Below are 24312 nucleotides of genomic sequence, written 5' to 3' on the forward strand. Positions count from 1 at the left end.
CCTCACATCTCTGTGTAATATCAGATCTGGTTCTTTTTCATCAAGTTGCATTTTGAAAAGCCTCCTTTGAAGAGATTGTCCTCTGATGGAATTCACAATTTTGAAAACGATGTCCATAACACTTTTAGTATTTAATCTTTTGCTGGCTAACACTTGTTGATGGATTATACAGTGGCAACTCAAAAAATCTGGGAGTTCATCATCCTTTTGGTGCAATGCGATGAATCCCTCGTCATTGCTTTAGCTCCATCTGTTGTTACTGATACGAGCTTAAATAGTGGTAATTTAATTTTTTCAATAAAATGTTTGAATAAGTTAAAGATATCAAGACCTCTAGTTCGTTCTCTCTAGTGGCAGAATCATCGAAAACCATACAAATAAAAATGAGCAACTGAGCTGTATCACTGACAACTGTAGATTCATCCAGTTGTAAAGAAAAGGACACACGATTAGCAATATGAGCACGCAATTGTTCACTTACATTTTTACTAATTTTTTCGATGCATCGCATCACAGTATTTTGAGATAATTGCAGATCTTGAAGAACACTTTTAATTTCAGTTTGTTCTTAAAATTTTCAAAAAGAGAATCTGTTATTTCTAAAAATGCATCTTTGATGTATTGACCATCAGAAAATGATTTGCATTATTTTGCAAGAAAATAATGCTACAGTTACTGCTTTAGATTGTAGGTGTCACAAAGAAATTTTGTTGCGTGAATAATCTGGATTTAAGTTCTTGTAATTCGGTGAAAAATCCGATTGGTATTTACCATTCAGTGTGTTGAAGTGCCTTTCTAAATTTCCTTTTTTGGGTATAACCATGGAAGCATTGCAAATCAAACAGCTACATTTTTCTTTCACCATTACAAAAAATTATTCTTGTTCCCACTCTTGATGAAAATGATACGTTTTACTCTTTTTCGTAGTATTCATTTTAAATTAAAAGGTATTAAATTAACATATAAGTACTGTCCAGTTATTAAATCAGCAAAAGCAATGCTTACCGATTAAAACACTTTGCGTTGTGCAAACTGGAAAAATATTCTGTCTGAACAGCTAATGCAGGATAATTGATGAAGAGGATAATGAGGAAGTTGTTTTCAAAATAACCAGACAAACACACCACCTTTTACTGCTCTGTTTGGTTATATCCTTATAAGAATCAGTTTTGAATGCCTTTGTGATATTTCTCTAATGCTATTTCTGGAGGTTACAACCATAAAACAATAAAAACAATTTGCACTTTCCAGTATATTGGGCTTTTCTGTTAGTGCAATCTAATTATAAACGGGTAGTAAACTCAATCTTATTTCATTTGCAATAATACTTACAGCTGGAATTCTGTGGTATTGAAGGAGAAATGTGTTTCTCCTTCAATGAAATCTTCAATCATGCAAAAATAAAACAAAAATAAATTTTCAAAATCTGCTCTTCATTCCTATTTTTGAAGCTTCGTAAAAAACAAAAAAAAAAATAAATAAATAAAATAACAAGCTGGTAGCGAAACCTGCTGCATAATATAAAATTTTGCTAGTATACCTGACCACACAAATTGAGGGATGATTGTATATTTAAAATTCATTGTGATCGACCGAAATTAAAGCCGCGATCAACTTGTTGGCCACCCCTGTTTTATGTGCAACAGTATTAAAAGCTTTCCTGAAATCCAAATATATGATATCAAAATTATTTTTTACATCCAGTTCCTTTGTTAATGATTATAGTATTCAATCACATTGGTCAGACAAGATCGCCCCTTAAGAAATACATACAGTGACTGCAGTATAATTGCATTCCTGTCTAGATGGTCCTGCATTGCTTCTTTAACCATTGACTCCATTATTTTCCCTGGAAAAGACATTAAGCTAACAGGTCTGTAATTACTCATGTCACCAGTTGATCTACCTTTGTGAACAGTGATACATTTACACACATCCAGATTTGGGCGAACCTCTCCTGAATCCAAAGATACTCTCATAATTATGTCTAATGGTTTGCTTCTTTCCTTTGATACCTTGCTTAATATAATTAGTTTGATCCCATCCATCCCAGGCATCTTTTCTATGTTTTGTTTCAACAGTTTCTCTTCCCCTTTAATCTCAATTATCAAAAATCATTTAGATCACTGTTACAGTTTATAAACTTCTAATATCCCTTTTCCTAAAGAATTCCTCATGTGTGAATGTAGATGCAAAATACTTATTCAATTTCTCAGCAACCTGAGCAGGGTCATCAACAGTTAACTGTTGATATTGTGACCCAATGATATTCAACCCGTTTCTTCTCTTGATGATATAAGCATAGATGTCTTTGCTGCTGCTGTTCTTTGCCTGAGACTTCTTTTAATGTGCCTTAGCTTGCTTCTTTATAACTTTATTACACACTAGTTTATATCTACTATAGGCTTCTGTATCAGGTGATAATTTATATGCATCCCACACATTTTTCTTTTCTGCTGCAAGTCTCATCAGTTTATCTGACATTCATTTAGGTCTAAGCCTTGAACAGTGTTTCTTAATTGGCATTAAAAGACTACTGGCTTCTATGATCATTTCACTGAATACTTCCCATTTAGAATTTGCTGTTTGTAACATGATTAGTCGGTCCCACAATAGAATTTAAAAACTGTCTGAGACCGCTGTAGTCACCCTTGCAAAAGCCCTTCCTTTTACCCTTGACAGTAAATCCCACATCTGTACACTGTAATCACAGTCAGATGGACTGTCTTTTAACTGCTGAACAAAGGATCTCTAATGATATAAAGAAGCAAAGTTATATCATCTGCTGTGGGAAGGGTGTTAAATTCCACCAAGAAATCATATTTCATATTAAAAACCTTCTGCTGTTGCAATTTTTAAAATTTTTTTTTTTTTTTTTTTTTTTTTATCTTCTTCATTTACTATATAACAGTAAGATTTTGAGTATTGAGCAATATGTAGTAGTGGCATGTGATAGCATTAGAGGAAAAAAAAAAAAAAAAACCATTTCACATATCCATTCACTCTAAACATTTATTCAGTTCTTTCTTAAATTTATTCAAGCTAAAAATTTCAACAATGACAGCATTAGTAGAGGCATATGATGCAAGAAAGCAAGCTTATGCAGCATCAGCCAAATAAAAAAAACAAAAAGAAACTTCCACTTCACCCCTCCGTTCGTTCGAAATACCTGTCCAGCTGACCCCTAAATTTATTTAGGCTATAAACTTCCACAACAAGGGATGGAAGTCTGTTCCACCAACCAACTACCAGTTGGCTAAAGGCAAATTTCCACACATCTATCCTACATCTGTCTTTCCTCAATTTGAATTTATGCCCTCTCAGGTGATTATTCTGAGCAAGAGGGAGAATCACATCAGCATTGAGCATGCTCAAACCATTCAAGGCTTTATACACCTCTATCAGATCACCTTGCCGGTGCCTAGTCTCCAGACACTGTAATTTGCAAAACTTAAGCCTTTCTTCATAAGAGCAACCCCTTGTTCCATTCACTAATCTTATTGCCCTTCTCTGTACTTGTTCCAGCAGCTCTACATCCTTCTTGAAATGAGGCCTCTAGACCTGTATACAGTACTCAAGGTGTGGCCTGACCATTGCCTTATACAAGGGAATAATCACCTCCTTATCCCTGCTAGAAAAATTCTTGTATATCATTGACAAGACACCATGAACTACTCTTGCAGCCCATCTGCACTGCTCAGAGAACTTCATATCTGCCTGCACAATTACCCCCAGGTCCTTTTCATTCTCTACCACTGTCAGTGTAGTACCACAGAGTTGATACATTGCTCTGGGGTTGCTGTTTCCCATATGTAGTACTTTGCATTTGTCAATATTAAACTTCATTTGCCACCTCTCAGCCCATCTGCTCAACCTTGCTAGATCCTGTTGCAGCAGCATAGCATCAGTAGTGTCCTTAACAACCCTGCCAACCTTTGTATCGTCTGCAAACTTGGATATTAAGCTTGGTATACCATCATCAATATTATTTATAAATACAGAAAACAATAATGGACCCAACGCTGAACCCTGAAGGACTCCACTCACAATGAGCAGTGTCCATTGATTACCACTCTGTCTTCTCCCCCTCAACCACCCCTTTATCCATAGCAGCAATTTGCCTCCAATGCCACACTGCTCCAATTTGTGCAGCAGTCTTCCATGTGTAACAGTATCAAAAGCCTTTCTAAGATCCAAGTATATAATATCACAGTTATTCCCTGCATCCAGTTCTTTTGTGACTGCATCATAGTATCTAATCAAATTAGTCAGGCAAGACTTCCCCTTAACAAAACCATGCTGTGTTTGAGCTATAACTGAAGTCTTGTCTAGATGATCCTGCAGTGCTTCTTTAACCAGTGCCTCCATTAATTTTCCTGGAACAGAAGTTAAACTCACAGGTCTATAATTACTTGTGTCAGCCTTTGATCCTCCTTCGTGAATTGGTGTCACATTAGCACATCTCCAGTCTGTGTTCCTCCCCTGAGTCCAAGGAAGCTCTCATAATTATGGCTAAGGGTTTGCTTACTTCCTTTGTTGCCTCCTTTAATATAACTGGATAGATCCCATCTACCCCAGGTGCCTTTCTTGTGTTTATCTTCAACAATTTCTCCTCCACTTTACTCTCAGTTATTACAAGATTATCTAGCTTACTGCCAGAGTTGAATACACCTCTGGCATTCCCCTCGCTGAATAACTCCTCATGTGTGAATGTCGATGCAAAATATTCATTTAGTTTGTTAGCTACCTGAGCAGGATCATCAACAGTTGAACCATCGATATCAAGTGGCCCAATCTGATTCATCCCCTTCCTTCTTGAGTTTACATAAGTAAAGAACTCTTTGCATCCTTTGCCAAAGATTTCTCATAATCTGCCTTTGCCTGCCTAACCTCCTTTGTGACTTGGTTACAGACCAGCTTATATCTATCATAGGCTTCTGTGTCATGTGTTAATATATATGTATCCCATGCATTTTTCTTCTCTGCCATATGTCTGATTAGTTCATCTGACATCCATTTAGGCCTAAACCTTGAACAGTATTTCTTCTTGGTATGTAAAGCCTAGCGGCTTCCAAGATAAGTTCTTTGAATGCTTCCCATTTTGAATTTGCTGTTGGTAACATCATCAGTTGGTCCCACTATATAGAATTTAAATACTTTCTCAGACCATCGTAGTCGCCTTTACGAAAGAAATTACCCTTCCCTTTACCCCTGATGGTAGTTACCTCTTTGAGTAAATCCCACTTCAGCACACTGTGATCACTCCCACCTAGTGGTTCCTTTATCTGCAGATTCTTAATGCATGAAGAATCACTACTGATAATCAGATCAAGAGTATTACTCCCTATAGTTGCCTCCCGAACATTCTGATGTAGAAAACAATCATCCACAAAAGCCTTGCTAGTGTAAGTGACCAACCCACAAATTCCAGTCAATATCTGGGAAATTAAAATCCCCCATTATAAGACTCTCTGATTTACTGGCCCACTCTATTTCCCTTTAATTTCTTATTATACTCATCAGAGTCATTAGGCCTATAGCACACTCCTACTCTCAATTTTGATCTCCCAATGTTTATGTCACAGCAAACTGACTCGACACTGCACTGTCCAGTGATGGACAGTGCAGTGTCGTCCATTGCTGCAACTTTACCTTAATGCCATACTGCTCCAATTTGTACAGTAGTCTTCCATGTGCAACAGTATCAAAAACTTTCCTGAAATCCAAGTATATGATATAAAACTTATTTTTTGCATCCAGTTCCATTGTGACCACATCATAATATCCAATCAAATTTGTCAGACAAGGCTTTCACTTAACAAACTCATGCTGTCTGAATTATTACTGCAGTCTTGTCTAGATTATACTGTATTGCTTCTTTATCCAATGACTCCATTATTTTCCCTGTAACAGAAGTTTAACTAACAGGTCTGTAATTACTCATGTCACCCTTTCATCTCCATTTGTTAATTGGGGATACATTTGCACATCTCCAGTCCATTGGGACTTCTCCCAAGGCCAAAGATGCTCTCAAAATTATGCTAAGGGTTTGCTTTTTTCCTTTGCTACCTCCTTTAATATAACTGGATAGAACCCATCCACCCCAGGTGCCTTTCTTATATTTAACTTCAAAAATTTCTCCTCCACTTTTTTCTCAGTTATTACAAAATCATTAATCTCCCTGTTAGAGTTTATTAAGCTTCTGTCCTCCACTTCCCTACAGAATTCCTCATGTGTGAATGTAGATGCAATAAACTTGTTCAGTTTGTGAGCTGTCTGAGCAGGATCATCAGTAGAACATCAATACCAATTGGACTAATCTGATTTATGCCCTTCCTTCTAGAGTTGATATAAGTAAAGAAGTCCTTGCTGTTTTTTCTTAGCATCCTTTGCCAAAGATTTCTCATAATCTGCCTTAGCTTACCTAACCTCTTTTGTGACTTGATTACAGACTTGCTTAAGATAGATTATTTCTGACATTTTGATGAAGATAGATTATAACTGACATAGGTTATTTCTGACATTTTGTTGAAGATAGATTATGAATGTTATGTTATTATTTCATTGAAGTTAATTATTTTTGTTCACCGTAGGAATTTTTTCTAACATCTGGAGTTCCAGAAGTTGAAAGTGCATTATATTTAAAAAGTGATGGTAAAAAAGCTTGGAAAAAACATTTCTTTGTCCTCAGGGCTTCAGGGATTTATTATTGCCCAAAGGGGAAATCCAAGGTAAATAACCTTAAATTTGTAAGTTTTTTGAAATAAATTTAAGTTCAAAGAAAGAAGAGAAAGAGAGATTTGATCTTCTGAAATAAATAATTACTTAGCTAAAACTCGACAAATGTTTTTCTATTTTATTACTACCGTGCATCTGAATATTTGTGTAAATAGGGGTAATTTCTAAACAGTTGCAAAATTTAAACCATTCTAAACTAATTTCAGATATCTTATAAAACAGGTTTTTTTTTTTTTTCTCTCATCTTTTAAATGCTGAAAGAAACTAATCACCCTGTTTTAAATGTCTGAGGGAATGCATGTACACAACAAAACTTCCCCCTCCCCCTTTTTTTTTTTAATGTCTGAAAAAATTCAAGTCTAATGCACACTAATAGTTCAACGTAGTCATTAATTTTACTGGCAGTCAGTGTTTTTGTCGTTATAATCTATTCACTCTTTCTTTACTATTTGATTAAACAAATGCATCTGTGGTTTTTTGAAAAAAAGCTCATTAGTTTTATCAAAAAGCCAATGAGAGGGTTTGTCAATGACATCTATTTGTTTATAGTATTAGTATGAATAGTGACAAATAATGCAAAGAAGGCAAGCTAAAAAAAAACCTAACTTACTCACGTCACCTGTCTGTCTGTTCTAAGAATTTGTCTAGTTTGTCCTTGAATTTATTCAAACCTTAGCAGGAAGTCTGTCTGGCTGAAGACAGCCCTCCTGCAATCATCCTTCTTCAGTATGAATTTAGGCCTCCTTTATTTGTGTAGTCTCAGCAAGAGGATGAATACCATCAACATTGAGCTTACTCAATCCATTCAAGTCCTTAAATGCCTTGATCAAATTTCCTTGCAAGTGCGTAGTCTCCAAATGCTGCAATTTGCAGAACTAAAGCCTTTCTTAGTAAGAGCATCCTTTTGTTTACTGTTCCAGTATCTCATTGCACTTCTGTGCACCCATTCCAGCAGATCCACATCTTTTCTAAAATGAGGCTTCTAAACCCTTATACTGTTTTCATGATGTATCCTAACCATGGTCTTATACAAAGGGATAATCACTTTTTCTCTGCTAGCAAAGTATATCACTATACTTTGCTAGCAGGGAAAAGAACCCCATGAGCTGTCCTGAAAGACTGTCTGCACTGCTCAAAGAATTTTGTTCCCAAATGCACAATTCCCCCCAGATATTTTTCATTTTTCACTATGCTGTCTGTAGTACCACAGAGTTGGTATGTTAATTAGGAATTACGGCGACTCATATAATACTTTGCATTTGTGAATGTTAAACTTCAGTTGCCCTTTCTCAGTCCACTGGCCTTAATTTTCTAGATCTTGTTGCAATAGCTTAACCCTTGTATCATCTTCAAACTTGGACATTAAGCCTGATATACCTTCATCAGTTTCATTAATAAATATTGAATACAACAGTGGGCCAAGAAAAGCAGTGGTCATTGATAACCACACTGTGTTCTCCCACTCAACCATTCCTTTATCCATAGAAGTAGCTTGTCTTTTATGTGCAGTGGTATCATAAGCCTTCCTAACATCCAAGTATATATCAAAATAATTATTATTATTATTTATTTTTTTTTTTTTTCCATCCAATTCCTTTGTTACTGCATAATAGTAACCAGTCAGATTGATCAGACAAAACTGCACCTTAACAGATCCATGTTGTGACTGTAGTATAATCACATTCCTCTCTCTCCGCTCAATGTGGGCACCTGTATGTGGTGAGGGGACCTCCCAGTGATGCTGCTGGTCTTCCAGATTAGCATCACTGGGATCTAACGCCCATACCTTGGGGGCGCCTCCGTAGCCAGGTGGGAAGGAGCAGCAGTGCGTAGAACACGCTTCTTGATTAGACCGGGGTTCGAGCCCGTCACCACTAAATACGGAGGATGCGGAAAGGTCAGGGAATGACCACCGCATGCCCCCGGAGCAATATGGCCTTAGTTGCTAATGCTACTAAAAACAAATAACAAATAGCCCATACCTTGGTTCCAGGGTTACATCATTGGAAATCTGGTGTGTGCAGCCGTGCGCCGCAACCCGTAGAAACTCGGAAAGGGGGATCCTGGTGGTTGAGGGTCCAGCCTTGATACACCACTTTGGCCCCTGCTTCGACAAGACTGGTGGACCCGGACCGGCCCGACTGGGATCAATCGGCAGGTGGTTCTTACTGCTAGGGTCAACTGAGCCAATAAGTCTCCTTCCCGTTGGTCCTGGGACAGGATCAAGGCTTATTGGAAATGTGGGTATGATGCTCCTGAGCGAACTTGGCGTCCCATTCGTGTACGCAGTACCTGTTAGTTCACGAGTGGGCGTCCCCTTTAGGGCTCTGTGGTGGGTGAGGTACTTAGGGCATCTGAAATTTTTATTTTACTCCCATGAGTAATTTAAATCCTATTTCTTCTGGGGCCCCAACAAGGCCCCTACCTAATCGATCAGATGAGAATGACACCAATTCTTTAAAAAGAGCCAGAACTGAGGGTAAAACACCATCTATAACACCACTTTTTCTCATTCTCCATTCTACCGGAGAGCAGTCAATTGGGAAGATGTCACCCTTCTTCATCCAGAAAGGATTAGAAGGGTTGGCAGGATCACCAAAATCCATAAAATGGCTGTGTTCTGGCAACCTTTCCGTCGACGCTTCAAGCACAAAGAAAGCAGAAAGAATCCTGAAAGCGACATCCATGGGGAAATACTGATCAGTGTAACACCCGACAAAACTCTGAACTCTTCACAAGGTGCCATTTCAGAGTGGGATCGTCTTCATGTCTCTGAAGAAGAGATCTGCTCTGAACTAAAAGACCAAGGAGTGACGTGACGGCTGTCAAGAGAATATCAATGCGGAAGGTTGGGAATCTCATCCTAATCCTAAGTTCTCATCCTAACATTCAACACCCCACGGCCTCCAAGTTCCTCAAGGCAGGCTACTTAAACTGCCCAGTGAGGATTTACATCCCAAACCCACTGAGGTGTTTTAGATGTCAAAAATATGGCCACTCACAAACAGCTTGTTGTGGTAATCCTTCCTGCGCTCGATGTGGTATGAAAGACCATGAGAGCAAGGAATGTTCAGCTTCCAAACCAATCTGTGTAAATTGCCAAGGAGAACACCCTGCCAACATGCCAGCAGTGGAAGGACAAAAAAGAAATTTAGAAAATAAAAACAGAGCTGAACATATCCTATCAGGAGGCCAGAAAACGCATTCAACCAGTAAATAGTGGGAAGCCTTGATACGCCCAGAAGGTTTCTGCAAAGTGCACCATCGGTACACAAACTGAGATGACTGTACCACAAAAACGGTTATTTACTCTGATTCCATGCTATTTATTGCATTCCCCAAATCCCACCCAAAAAAAAAAAAAAAAAAAACAGTCAGCTGCCACTCCTATTTCCATACTTCCTAATGCTCCACCACTACCAAAACCAAGTGGTAAAGAAAAAGTACAAATATCGGAAGAATCACCTGCAATACAAGAAACAATAGATGTATCGGATAAGGAGGTATCGTATGACCCAGTCCTGGAAATCTTTGCAGAAGAAGATATGGACACAGGCCAACATCCTGTCTTTCCAAAGAAAGCATAAAGCCAGGACTGAGAAAACGAAGCCCTCAGCCTCGGAAACCACCTGATAGACCCAACAAATCCAAATAATGGGTAAGTTCTACAGCGGAATTGTTGTGGATTCCGTCGAAATAGTGACCATCGAGGCCCTCCTGAGTAAGCATGAGCCTACTTGCTTTTGTTTATGGGAGATGTATTTAAAGGCAAATGAGGACCCATACTTGCGTAACTTTTCAGTTATCCGAAAAGACAGATGGGGATGGACCTGCCCATGGAGGGGTTGCCATCCTTGTGGGTAACCACACCCCATTTCAAGCTACATCACTTACCACCAACTTAGAGGCTGTAGCAGTTCAAGTTACTGTAGGGTTTATCTTAACTGTGTGCTCCATTTATTTGCCACCTGGGAAATAAATGGTTTGGAAATAATTGATGATCTCATTAGACAATTTCTGCCCCCTTTTTTGTTACTAGGGGATTTTAATGGACACAATACTCTATGGGGTAGTGCCGACGTCAATGGAAGGTGTCGGACTATAGAGCGCATGCTCGACAACAATGACCTGGCCCTGCTAAATGTTGGACTTAACACCTTTTGCCACATGCCTACCTGTGCATTTACTGCGATCTTTCTCTCTCTCTCTCTCTCTCTCTCTCTCTCTATGCTCGCCCCCTCTCCTTCCTGTGTGTACATGAGAGGTTGGAGACAACATTTATGGCAGTGACCACTTCCCCGTGATATCCACCCTTTGCAAAGGGAGACCATACAACCCATCTAGGATGCCACGGTGGAAGATTGGTCACGCTGACTGGAATGCCTTCAAAGATCTGGCATCATTTGATACTAACACAGTCAGCAAGGAACCTATTAATGACACGGTAAAGTACATTACAGACACTGTTGTCCAAGCAGTGGCAATTGCAATTCCAAAGACTTCGACTCAGTTTCCACCATTTCCAAAACCATGGTGGAATTCTAATTGCACTGCAGCAAGAAAGTCTCAAAACAAGGCGTGGGGTATTTTGCGCATGTGCTAAAGCACGTTATGTGTAAGATGTCAGAGTCAGAAGGAACCTTGGATCAACTTCACATCTTCTATCAACCAGTCCTCATCATCTAAGCTTGTCTGAGATAAAGTCCGGAAAATGAAGGGGAAATACACATCACACCCTTCATCGATCCTGGAGTATAATGGATTTGCAATTGCAGTCACTCTTGGGGAGATATTTGCTAAAGTGTCTGCCAAAACATCTTACCCTCCTGAGTTTCTGGCCCTCAAACAAAAATAAATCAATGCTGAAAGGAGACATTTGAAGTTGGCATCAAAGAACTGTGAAGAATACAATCAGCCCTTCACAGAATGGGAAATGAAAGCGGCACTATCACTATCCCAGGCGAGTGCCATAGGGCCAGATGACATCCATTATGAGATGATTAAACATCTTTCTTCTGAATCTCTGGATCAGTTGCTCTGTTTGTACAACAAAGTTTATCTTGAAGATGAATTTCCGGACTCCTGGCATAAGGCAATTGTGCTTGCCTTCCCAAAGCCAGGAGAAGATCCAAAATTTCCAAGTAATTACCGTCCAGTTGCTCTGACAAGCTGCTTGTGTAAGATCCTGGAAAGGATGGTGAATGCCCGTCTCATGTGGTATTTAGAAGCAAATGACATCCTTTCCAAAGTTCAATATGGTTTCCGAAGGAACAGGTCAACACTTGACCATCTTATAAGACTGGAAACATCGATCTGAGATGCTTTCCTTAAACGTGAACACCTGGTGTCAATTTTCTTTGATATCGAAAAAGTGTATGACACAGCTTGGAGAGTTGGAATTTTAAAGGATATCTATGATCTGAGTTGACATCTAGCCCTCTTCATTAAAAATTTCTTATTGAACCGGTCATTCCAAGTTCGTGTTGGCTCTGTTTTCTCTCAATCTTTTTTGTCAAGAGGAAGGAGTCCCCCAAGGGTCAGTGTTAAGCGTTACACTTTTCGCTATCAAAATTAATTCTGTTACAGAACAACTTTCTCCGACTGTAAACAGTGCCCTCTTCGTTGATGATTTTACCATCTTCTGTCAGTCATGCAACATGAGGGTTATTGAACGCCAATTGCAGCATGCCGTTGACCTTGTCAAATCTTGGGCAGTGATTAATTAGACTACAGGTCCCATGTGTACACATTGGCTAGAAATATCATACTTCGGTGGCTAGCTCCACTTCACCACAAAGCTATCCGTACTGCTTCTGGAGCATTCAGAACATCCCCGGTCCAGAGTTTATATGTCGAAGCAGGTAAACCACCTCTATTGCTCCGACGAAAGCAATTTTCGCTAAAATATACCTTTAAACTAAAATCCCTGTCAGACAATCCAACGTGGACTTCCGTTTTTGAGCCATGGTGGAAAACTCTTTATAAAACCCATCAAACTGCTAACCAGTCCTTTGGTATCCGTGTCCAAGAGCTGCTCAGAGAGCTCAATATCACGGTAGACAATGTTGCCCAGTCACCAAGGCATCTACTTCCACCCTAGCATGCTTGCTTACCATCATGTGACTTCTCCATTAAAAGTTGGGGTAAGGCCATAACTCCGTCCTCTATCTACCAACAACTCTATGCTGCCCACTGACCCGATTGCTCTGATTTTTTGCCTGTGTTCACTGATGGCTTGAAGTCAGAGTTGTCTGTAGTAACTGCTGCTGTCCTTCCAGATAGTACTATATCTGGGAAGATTCCCCACGAATGCAGCCTATATATATATACAGCTGAGTTGTATGCTATAGAGCTAGCCTTGGACCACATTAAAACCCGTAAGCACCAAAGATGTATGGTGTACACTGCAGGCTTTATTGGGGATGAGGTATAATCCTCATCCATTTGTGACCCAGATTCAGTAGACATTACATTCCCTGTTTGAGTGTTCATTCGACATACATTTCTGCTAGATCCCAAGCCACATTGGGATCAGGTGTAATGAACTGGCAGATGCCACGGCCAGATCACCAGAACCCCATAGCACTCTTTGCCTGTTAGTCCCCTATACAGACTACAGGCAGCTAATACACGCTAAATTACTCTCCCAATGGCAACAATCTTGGCATGAGCAAGTCACAAACAAGCTATATCAGATAGAGCCTGTAATCCGACACCGGCAGTCTATCAGCGCAGGAATTGCAAAGAGGAAGTTGTTCTAGTTTGTCTCCGCATAGGACACAGTCATCTTACACATTCTTTTCTGCTGAGGGCAGATGACTGACCTATGTGTGAGAACTGCGGCACCATTTTAACTATTCATCACATTTTAACCGAGTGTCCACGTTTTAGACACGAACGCATTTTATATTTTACTACTTTTGTCATCTTATACACTCAGTCAGATTTTATCCAACAATGACCATGTGTCTGCTGTTTTCAGCGTTTTAAAATCAATAAATGTTTTTGCTTGTATCTAAAATTTATATTTTATAGTTATTTCTTTATTGATATATCTTTTATACATTTGTTATTATATATCTTGACATGGTGACCTAACTAATTAGGTCACTGAAAGCTTAAATTTTTTTTTATGACCTGGTCTTGTTGCATTATAGCCTTAGCTGCTAATGCGCCAATAAAATCCAAACCAACCAACCATCATTCCTGTCTAGATGGTTCTGCATTGCTTCAACCAGCGACTCCATTATTTTACCTGGAAAAGTCATTAAGCTAACAGGTCTGTAATTACTCATATCATCTTTTGATCCTCCCTTTGTGAATTGGAGATACAAAAAATAAATAAATTTTCTGTTTATACTCCAGTACAACCATACAGTCACAGGGGTTCACAAGATAGAGATAATACAAGAAACAGCACCATATTTTGCAGTCACAGGCTTGAACCCTGGTCACTCAAGGCACGTGTACTTAGGGCACCCTTGCAAATGACCATTCGACTTCGGTAACCATGGAGATACAATGTTAAAAACTATTTCCCTCTATTGCATAATAAATAAACACAAAAGAAAAAAGAGTTGTCCATGACTGTATATCTTATATGGAATGGAGGAATTCTTAAAAATCATTAGCATTAGTAGAAGCATATGATGCAAGAAAGCAAGCTTATGCAGCATCAGCCAAAAAAAAAAAAAAAAAAAAAAATTTCCACTTCACCCCTCTGTTCGTTTGAAATACCTGTCCAGCTGACCCTTAAATTTATTTAGTCTATCAACTTCCACAGCAAGGGATGGAAGTCTGTTCCACCAACCAACTACCCGCTGGCTGAAGGCAAATTTCCGCACATCTATTTTACATCTTTCCTCAATCTGAATTTATGCCTTCTCAGGTGATTATTCTGAGCAAGAGGAAGAATCCATTGGCATTGAGCATGCTCAAACATTCAAGGCTTTCTACACCTCTATCAGATCACTCGCCAGTGCCTAGTCTCCAGACATTGTAATTTGCAAAACTTAAGCCTTTCTTGGCAAGAGCAACCCTTTGTTCCATTCACTAATCTTGTTGCTCTTCTCTGTACTCATTCCAGCAGCTCTATATCCTTCTTGAAACGAGGCCTCCAGACCGGTATACAGTACTCAAGGTGTGGCCTGACCATTGCCTTATACAAGATAATAATCATCTCCTTATCCCTGCTAGAAAAATTCCTGTATATCATTGATAAGACACCATGAGCTACTCTTGCAGCCCATCTGCACTGCTCAGAGAACTTCATATCTGCCTGCACAATTACCCCCAGGTCCTTTTCATTCTCTACCACTGTCAGTGTAGTACCACACAGTTGGTGCTGCTCTGGGATTGCTGTTTCTCATATGTAGTACTTTACATTTGTCAATGTTAAACTTCATTTGCCACCTCTCAGCCCATCTGCTCAACCTTGCCAGATCCTGTTGCAGCAGCATAGAATCAGTAGTGTCCTTAACAACCCTGCCAACCTTTGTATCGTCGGCAAACTTGGGCATTAAGCTTGATATACCATCATGAACACTGCTCATCGTGGACTAATGTTATTAGTGGAGTCCCTCAGGGTTCAGTGTTGGGTCCATTATTGTTTTCTGTATTTATAAACCCAACACTGAACCCTGAGGGACTCCACTAATAACATTAGTCCACGATGAGCAGTGTTCATTGATTACCACCCTCTGCCTTCTTCCCCTCAACCACCCCTTTATCCATAGCATCAATTTGCCTCCAATGCTACACTGCTTCAGTTTGTACAGCAGTCTTCCATGTGCAACAGTATCAAAAGCCTTTCTAAGATCCAAGTATATAATATAAAAGTTATTCCCTGCATCCAGTTCTTTTGTGACTGCATCATAGTATCCAATCAAACTGGTCAGGCAAGACTTCCCCTTAACAAAACCATGCTGTGTCCAAGCTATAACTGAAATCTTGTCTAGATGATCCTGCAGTGCTTCTTTAACCAGTGCCGCCATTAATTTTCCTGGAACAGAAGTTAAACTCACAGATCTATAATTACTTGTGTCAGCCTTTGATCCTCCTTTGTGAATTGGGGTCACATTTACACATCTTCAGTCTATGAGTACCTCCCCTGAGTCCAACGAAGTTCTCATAATTATAGCTAAGGGTTTTCTTACTTCCTTTGCTGCCTCCTTTAATATAACTGGATAGATCCCATCCACACCAGGTGCCTTTCTTGTATTTATCTTCAACAATTTCTCCTCCACTTTACTCTCAGTTATTACAAAATTATCTAGCTTACTGCCAGAGTTGAATACACCTCTGACATTCCTCTCGCTGAATATCTCCTCATGTGTGAACGTTGATGCAAAATATTCATTGAGGCCTCCAGATCTGTATGCAGTACTTAAGATGTGGCGTGACCATTGCCTTATACAAAGGGATAATTACTTCCTTATCCCTGCTAGAAAAATTCCTATATAACATTGACAAAACCCCACGAGCTGATCTGGCAACTTGTCTGCATTGTTCAGAAAACTTCATATCCAACTGCACAATTACCCCCAGTTCTTTTTCATTTTCCATTACTCTGAGTGTTGTACCACACAATTGGTATGTTACTCTGGGGTTTACTGCTCCCCGTAGCAAGAATATTTCTTTTTGGAAGAATATAAGGATGTTTTAATTTTTATAAGAGAACTTTATATTTGTTAAATCTGGTTGTAAAAATTTTTAGTTAAACAAAATGAACAGCAAAGTTGGAGATTTTCCTCCATTGCTTAAGTGTAATTTATTTAAATTAGAATTGAAAATAAATCAGTAATTCCTGAATGGATATTCTGTAAATAATATACCAATTAACATAATTTTTATTTTGATTTTCAGTTATCCAAGGATTTAATATGTTTAACAACATTTGAAATGAATAATGTTTATATAGGATTTGGTTGGAAAAAGAAATACAAGGCACCAACAGATTTTGGTTTCTCAATTAAGGTATTTATGTTCATTTAATATGTTGAGTACATATCATAATAATGACCTTACGTTGTAAATGATTGAACTCACGCATATAACATAATTGTGGGTTATTTCCTTTAAGAGATAACTACAATTTAAACCACTGTCACACTGCAATAATTAACTTTATAAAGAGCATCACATTCCCTAACCTATACTGGTTCCTTGATGACATGAACAACCCTGTAAATAACATATAAATTGTGATTGTGATAAAAGGACTGGTATAGGTCCCAGAACATGATGCTTTTTATAAACGTAACTATAGTGGTGTAAGTTGCTTAAATTGTAATTTAAATTCTTGTCATTTTAGCATTCTTGAATGCGAAAGTTGTTTTTAAACATCACTTCAATAAAAGTATCTTTTTTCTTTTCAAAAAAAGGAAAAATCTTTTTATTAAATATGGTCATTCTTTTCTGTAATTCTTATGCTTAATGTTAGAAGCATAGCACAGATGTGTGTAAATATATTTCATTAAAATATAATTTTATGGTCAAGTACTAATAGTTTAAAAATACTCATAACAAATGCTGAAAACAAAAATGGACTAAATAAAAATGCTGCAGTTTAGACCTAGTTTAATGACATGAGTGAATTTTAATAAAATTATCAGATAGCTACTAATTCTTGTGCACACGGAGCAATATGGCCTTAGTTGCTAATGCTCCTAAAAACCAAACAAACAAAAACTTGTGCACAAAACACATCTATTAAGTTTCTAAACAATAAACACTTTAGTATAGTCTAAATCAGGAGTGGCCAACTTAATTTGTGATGTGATCTACTTTTTTCCTTCAAAATGTGCCTCGATCTACCATCTCAAAAATTTAATTGCACAAGGTGCACAAATCAAGCGATGACTATATATTTAAAATTCGTTGTGATTGACTCATTGGCCACCCCTTGTCTAAATCAATTAGAACAGCAAAATGATAACAAAAACGCAAGCTTGTGTCACTTACTGTTTAAAAGGATTTTGTTAGTGGGCCAATTTCTTTTACTAATTAGCCGGTCCTGATAAGTGCTTTGAAAGGTTCTGAAAAATTGAACATCATCAGTATATTTTTTATAAGTAGGAAAATCAGGGACTTGTTTTCGTTGAATGGAAAGACTGACTACATGCTGTTGAATAATTGCCATATCTAAAGATATTATTATTGGTGAAAGAGTAATACATTTACACGGAGCTTTCAACACTGAAATATTCATCATTATAGTTTACTATAGTGGTGGCTGTAGTTCATAAATAGCCCTTAGAAAGGTGCTGTCATATTTTCAAATTTTATTTGATGGCATTGATTTAATCTTCTGGAATATTAGTATTGTTATTGGCAAAGTGATACAAGGGAATAAGTTTATACAGCATTAGCCAAAAAAAAAAAAAAAAAAACTGCTCATTCCTTCTAATAATTTTCCCAAATCCTTATATTTATTCAAGGCCTCCATAGTCGAGTGGTCAGGAGCGGGAGTGCAGTAGCACACACTCTTTGAATAGACTGGGGTTCAAGACCCTGACTGCTAAATACTGTTGATCTGCCAACCCGCATTGGACCAGCATGGCAGATTATGGTCCATTTCCCTCATCATGAATTGTTGAGGAAGCTTCCATCCTGGAGTGGATTGATAATGGCTGCAGTTTTTTACCACTAGATGAAAATCTAGTGGTAAAAAACTGCTAGATGGATCCACTAGATGGAAATATATTTCAACAGTCAGTTACTCCCTGCCTGAACAAAAGTTTCTACACATCTATTCTGCAGGCAATTTCTTTTCAATTGAAGTTTATGGTTGTGTGTATGTGTGTCATCATGTGAAAGAAAATAAAGATTCCATCAGCATTTATTTTTCCCTTTTGAAGCCTTAAACATATCAGATAGGTTACCATCCAGACGCTACAATTTTCAGAACCCCAGTCTTTCAGCCTTTTGCACACAACTTTTGCCCTTCTTTACAGACGTTTTTTTGCCCTTCTTTATTCCCATTGAATCAGATCTACATCCCTACTAAAATCAAGTTCTCAAACCTGTATGAAGTATTTCAAGATATGGCCTAATCATTGCTTTATACAATGGGATGATCACCTCTTTGCGTCTGTTGGCAAAATCCCTATATATATATATTGTTGCCATATAGAACTGGACCCCCATAAGTCATTCCAGCAGGAATTGCCTGTGGGGGGGGGGGGATCTGTCAAGGCAAATTTCACTATGGTCGCTGGATCTGGTGTTGTTTTTCCCAATAGTGCTCGGCAATGGTGGATTTATTGAGCTCTGCGGTCTGTATCGTGCTCTTGAATGTTCCCCCAGACAGCCCTTAAGACACTGTCCTGTCTCCCCTACGTAACATTCCCCACAATCCAGGCATGTGATCTCATATACGACCCCACTACTAGAATCCCTAGTAATGGGGTCTTTGACCTGGGACACTACTGTGTGCAACCTCTGGTCCGGGAGCTGCACACAGCGTGTCTGAAAGTCACAAAGCATCCTCGCAATACGATCTGACAGGCCCGGATAGTAGGGAACATAAACTGTGGTAAGCGATACAGGCGGAACTACCTGATTGGGCTCTTCCTCTCTATTGTATTTATCAATGACCCTCTGGGGGTAACAGCACCTCATAAGATTCATTGTAATTTGCCTAATTTCCTTCTCCCCCTCCTCAGAGGTGCTGCAATGTCTCCTCACTCTACCCAAAAGTGCTCTGGCCACACTATTTTTATGTTGGGCAGTCTGTGCCGACCTATAACGTGTATACTGGCCCCTACACTTTGGTTTCCTATAAACCTTGGTTCTAAGTCTGGGGCCTTCTCTATATACCATTATATCCAGAAATGGGAGGTGCCATGTGTAAAGACATAATTCAACAGCACAACATATATCTAGCACTTAAGTATCATCCTTCTGTAAAGCCAATTTCACACATTCTACCCCATGTGCTATGGGGATACACGTGAATAATGATACCACGTCCAATGACATCATCTCGTCCTCCCTATATCTTGATTCCTTACAAAGTTCACAAATTCCACACTATTTCCAATGACCAATGTGGACCGACCCACAACAGAAGAAATCAGCTGCGCCAGATATTTAGATAGAGCATACGTAGGGCTACCAATGAAGGAGACTATGGGCCGTAATGGAACATTCTCCTTGTACGTCTTGGGTAACCCATAAAATCTGGGCAGCCGACACCCTGTTGCATGCATGGATCAATACTGGTCCTTTGAAATCTTTTCCATTTTTAGCCAGAAAAGTAGCATCTTATTTACACGCTGTTCTAAGCTAGGAAAGGGGTTTCTTTGGATAATCTTGTAAGTACCACTATCACCTAATAAGTCTAACACTTTCTTGTGGTAATCTTGCTTGCTTAATACCACCGTTGATCTGCCTTTGTCTGCTGGTAGGATTATAATGTCTTCGTCCCGTTTAAGTTCTTCTAGCTCTTTCTTCTGTTTCGGGGTAAGATTTGGAGCAACCATTTTTGCCTGACCCAGTATGGAAACAGCTTTAACATGAATTTGATTGGCAATATGTTCAGGTAATTTACTAATTGCCCTCTCAATGCCCATGGACGTTTTGGTAATTGGAAGTTTGGGGGGCAGCAATGCAAACTTAGGTCCAAGAGCCAAAAGTCCCTCTTGTTCTTGGGTTAAAGGCTTGCCGCTGAAGTTCTGAATGAAGTTGGAATGATTACTACCCCTAAATATAGTGGACTGCTCCTCTAATAATGTGTTGAACTTCCTAATATGTCTCTGTTTATATGAATAGGCAATCCTATCCACCCTCTCCAGAACTAACCTCTTACCCATCAGGTGCAGGGGGGACAATCTACTACTAATATCACCCAATGCTACTTCAATCAATCTCCTACTATGTCTCAAATCATCATGAAGTTTCTGAATCCATGTATTCAAAACCTTCTTTTGATACCATGTGATAATCCTGGACAGACGGGCATCCTTAAATGGTGCCTTGATCCTAAATCCATGGGGAATAAGATTACAATCCCTGCAACGGTAGGCAAACCTTAAGTGCTGTTGCTGTTTAGACTCACCTATGCTGTATCTTTGGAACCGTTGGATGTGCCGCAAAACTGTATGGCAATAAACATTAACTATATCTGCAATAAGGCCTCTAAGATTATCCATAGAAACCCCTTGGCTAGCTTAGAACAGCGTGTAAATAAGATGCTACTTTCCTGGCTAAAAATGGAAAAGATTTCAAAGGACCAGTATTGATCTATGCATGCAACAGGGTGTCGGCTGCCCAGATTTTATGGGTTACCCAAGACGCACAAGGAGAATGTTCCATTACGGCCCATAGTTTCCTTCGTTGGTAGCCCTACGTATGCTCTATCTGAATATCTGGCGCAGCTGATTTCTCCTGTTGTGGGTCAGTCCACGTTGGTGATTGGAAATAGTGTGGAATTTATGAACTTTGTAAGGAGTCAAGATATAGGGGAGGACGAGATGATGATGTCATTGGATGTGGTATCATTATTCACGTGTATCCCCATAGCACATGGGGTAGAATGTGTGAAATTGGCTTTACAGAAGGATGATACCTTAAGTGCTAGATCTCACCTAAACATAGATGATATATGTTGTGCTGTTGAATTATGTCTTTCTAGTACAACCTTTGTTTTCCAAGGAGTGATGTATAAACAGGTTCATGGCAGAGCCATAGGTTCTCCAATCAGTGCCATTGTCACAAATCTGTCTATGGAGGAATTAGAGAATAGGGTTTTTGCGAGATTGGATTTACCTATGCGTAAGTGGAAACGATATGTCGATGACACGTTCACTATTGTAAAGAAGGGGGGGAGGAAGATTTGGTCTCGTTTCTCAATGGTTTTTCCCCCTTTATAAAAAAAAAAAAAAAAAAAATTACCTCGGAGGTAGAAACAGATGGCACCCTCCCATTTCTGGATATAATGGTATATGGGGAAGGCCACAGACTTAGAACCAAGGTTTACAGGAAACCAATGTGTAGGGGCCAGTATACACATTATAGGTCGGCACAGACCTATAATGTGTATAAAAATAGTGTGGCCAGAGCACTTTTGGGTAGGTTGAGGACACATTGTAGCACCTCTGAGGAGGGGGAGAAGGAAATTAGGCAAATTACAACAGATCTTATGAGGTGCGGTTACCCCCGAAGGGTCATTGATAAATACAATAGAGAGGAAGAGCCCAGTCGGGTAGTTCCGCCTGTGCCGCTTACCACAGTTTGTTCCCTACTATCCGGGCCTGTCAGATCGTATTGTGAGGATGCTTTGCAACTTTCAGACACGCTGTGTGCAGCTCCCAGGCCGGAGGTTGCACACAGTAGTGTCCCAGGTCAAAGTCCCCATTACTAGGGATTCTAGTAGTGGGGTCGTATATGAGATCACATGCCCAGATTGTGGGGAATGTTACGTAGGGGAGACAGGACTACATCTTAAGGACCATCTGGGGGAACATTCAAGAGCACGATACGGACCGCAGAGCTCAATAAATCCACCATTGCCGAGCACTATTGGGAAAAACAACACCAAGTCTCCCCTGATAATGCTGTCATCCTTGACCGGGCACATAGATTCTGGGACCGCAAGTGGCTGGAAAGTCTGTGGATTGGATCCTCTGGCAACAATAGCATGAATAGAGATAGGGGAGTACGATTTCACCCCCTTTTTGAGGCTGTGGTTTTTGCCAGAGATAAACGTTTTAGTTTTCCACGCCCCCAGGCCACTTCCGGTTTTGGTACACATGAAAGGAATACCGAGTATGCGCCTGGTCAACCACGTGTGCCGTGAACCTGGTATTTAAGATTTTGTCGCTTAAGTTTCATTATTGCTGAGGAAGGAGGCAGACACCTCTGAAAGCTTCAATAGCGTTTTTATCACTTTAAAATTTATATTTTAATGCATTTTAACGTATTTACCTATTTTATTTTATTTTCGTAAATATTATTTTACAGTCTTTTGTATCATTTTATTTTATTATTAAACCAGTTTTAAACGGTTGGTGTATCTGTTTAATTTTGTGGTTGTTTTAATTTGTCAATGTTCATTTAAAATTTTCATTATTATGCCTATATACATACATGCAAAGGAAACATGTGTACTATATGTTTCCTTTCCTTTACTATTATTATATATATATGTATGCACTGTCTCAGATTACCATATCCATAATTAATACCTTTTCATTAATTTAATTCAAATTAATGGGATATTCATATTCATTTAACGACTTATGGATTACATTCCTTTCGTAAAATGAAGACGTTGCATTTCATGAAATTGGCATATCCAGCTTCTTAACATTATTATTATATATATATGTATGCACTGTCTCAGATTACCATATCCATAATTAATACCTTTTCATTAATTTAATTCAAATTAATGGGATATTCATATTCATTTAATGACTTATGGATTACATTCCTTTCGTAAAATGAAGACGTTGCATTTCATGAAATTGGCATATCCAGCTTCTTAACATATTGAGCAGTTGAATATTCACTGAATCCAACTCCTTAACATAATATAATCTTGGTAGTCCACTTCAATACACAATATTTACAGTAGACTCCTTCTATTCACAACTTTCAAGGCAGCAAAATTGTGTACTAGCTGAATATCTAAATGTACTAATCTTTCTCTTTTGAGAAATAAAGGCAGATTTTAATATATGCAGGAGGATGTATTTCACTTTCTTCATTTATGGTTTCCAGTTTACCAGTTTTTAACTGTGTATCATACCACTTTAAAGGACAATTAAAATCCCAGAGAATCCCATAATATAACAATAAATTTCCTGCTGTACTCCTAGACAACAAATTAGAGCATGCAAATCATTTTCATACAGTTTGCCTAAGAATATAAATATTCTCAAAGCAATATCTGCAGTATTATGAGCAGCTGATCATTGCATGTTATTATATTTATATAATAATATGGCACCCCCAGCTAGGCTCTGCTTTGTAAGATGGCTTGATCCCATCCTTCATAATAGCCTTAGAATTGTGTTATGTGGTTGAACATCAGCAATTCATAGCCTATACACAGAGGCATTTGAACTACACTTGCTTTTCACCGACAAGTTCTATTGTTAAGCAATGCTACTGAAATTAAATCCATTTATTATGGGCTGTTTTGATAGAATGTCTGTAAAAATAGAGAGTAATAAATATACTTGCAGTTATTCAGTCTCAAGAACTTTCCAGACAGTGGCACTTAAAAGCAAGTACCACTGCACCACTGCCTGGAAAGTCCTTTCGGTCACTGTACTATTAGACATACCAAAGGGAACTATGATAGATACAGGTTGAGTGCATTGAGCAATTATATGCAACTCACTCAGCTCATTACTCTTGTTACACCCAAGTTATCATTATGGCAATAGTTCTCCACATTTTCACAATATATTCTATGGCAAGCAGTGTTTTCACTGCAGAATTATATGCTGTTCTCTTAGCTTTAGAACATAGTGTTTACTGTTCACACAAACCTTAATATGTTCTCTAAGTACAATACATGAACTCCGATGTAAATACAGTAAACCCCCGCCATTTGCGGTATCT

General features: G+C 38.8%; 1 protein-coding gene across 1 annotated transcript in view; it reads left to right on the forward strand.

Moving 5' to 3' along the window:
- The window catches only part of LOC150091031 (uncharacterized), a 556951-nt gene that overhangs the window by 506328 nt on the left and 26311 nt on the right, over window positions 1-24312 (forward strand). Inside the window, 2 exon segments of the mRNA XM_090373962.1 lie at window positions 6594-6731; window positions 16603-16713. Of these exon segments, the coding sequence (XP_090230088.1) occupies window positions 6594-6731; window positions 16603-16713 (249 nt within the window).

This window comes from Mastigoproctus giganteus, chromosome 1 (assembly GCF_048544385.1).
Source record: "Mastigoproctus giganteus isolate SK-2022 chromosome 1, ASM4854438v1, whole genome shotgun sequence".
NCBI lineage: Eukaryota > Metazoa > Arthropoda > Arachnida > Uropygi > Thelyphonidae > Mastigoproctus > Mastigoproctus giganteus.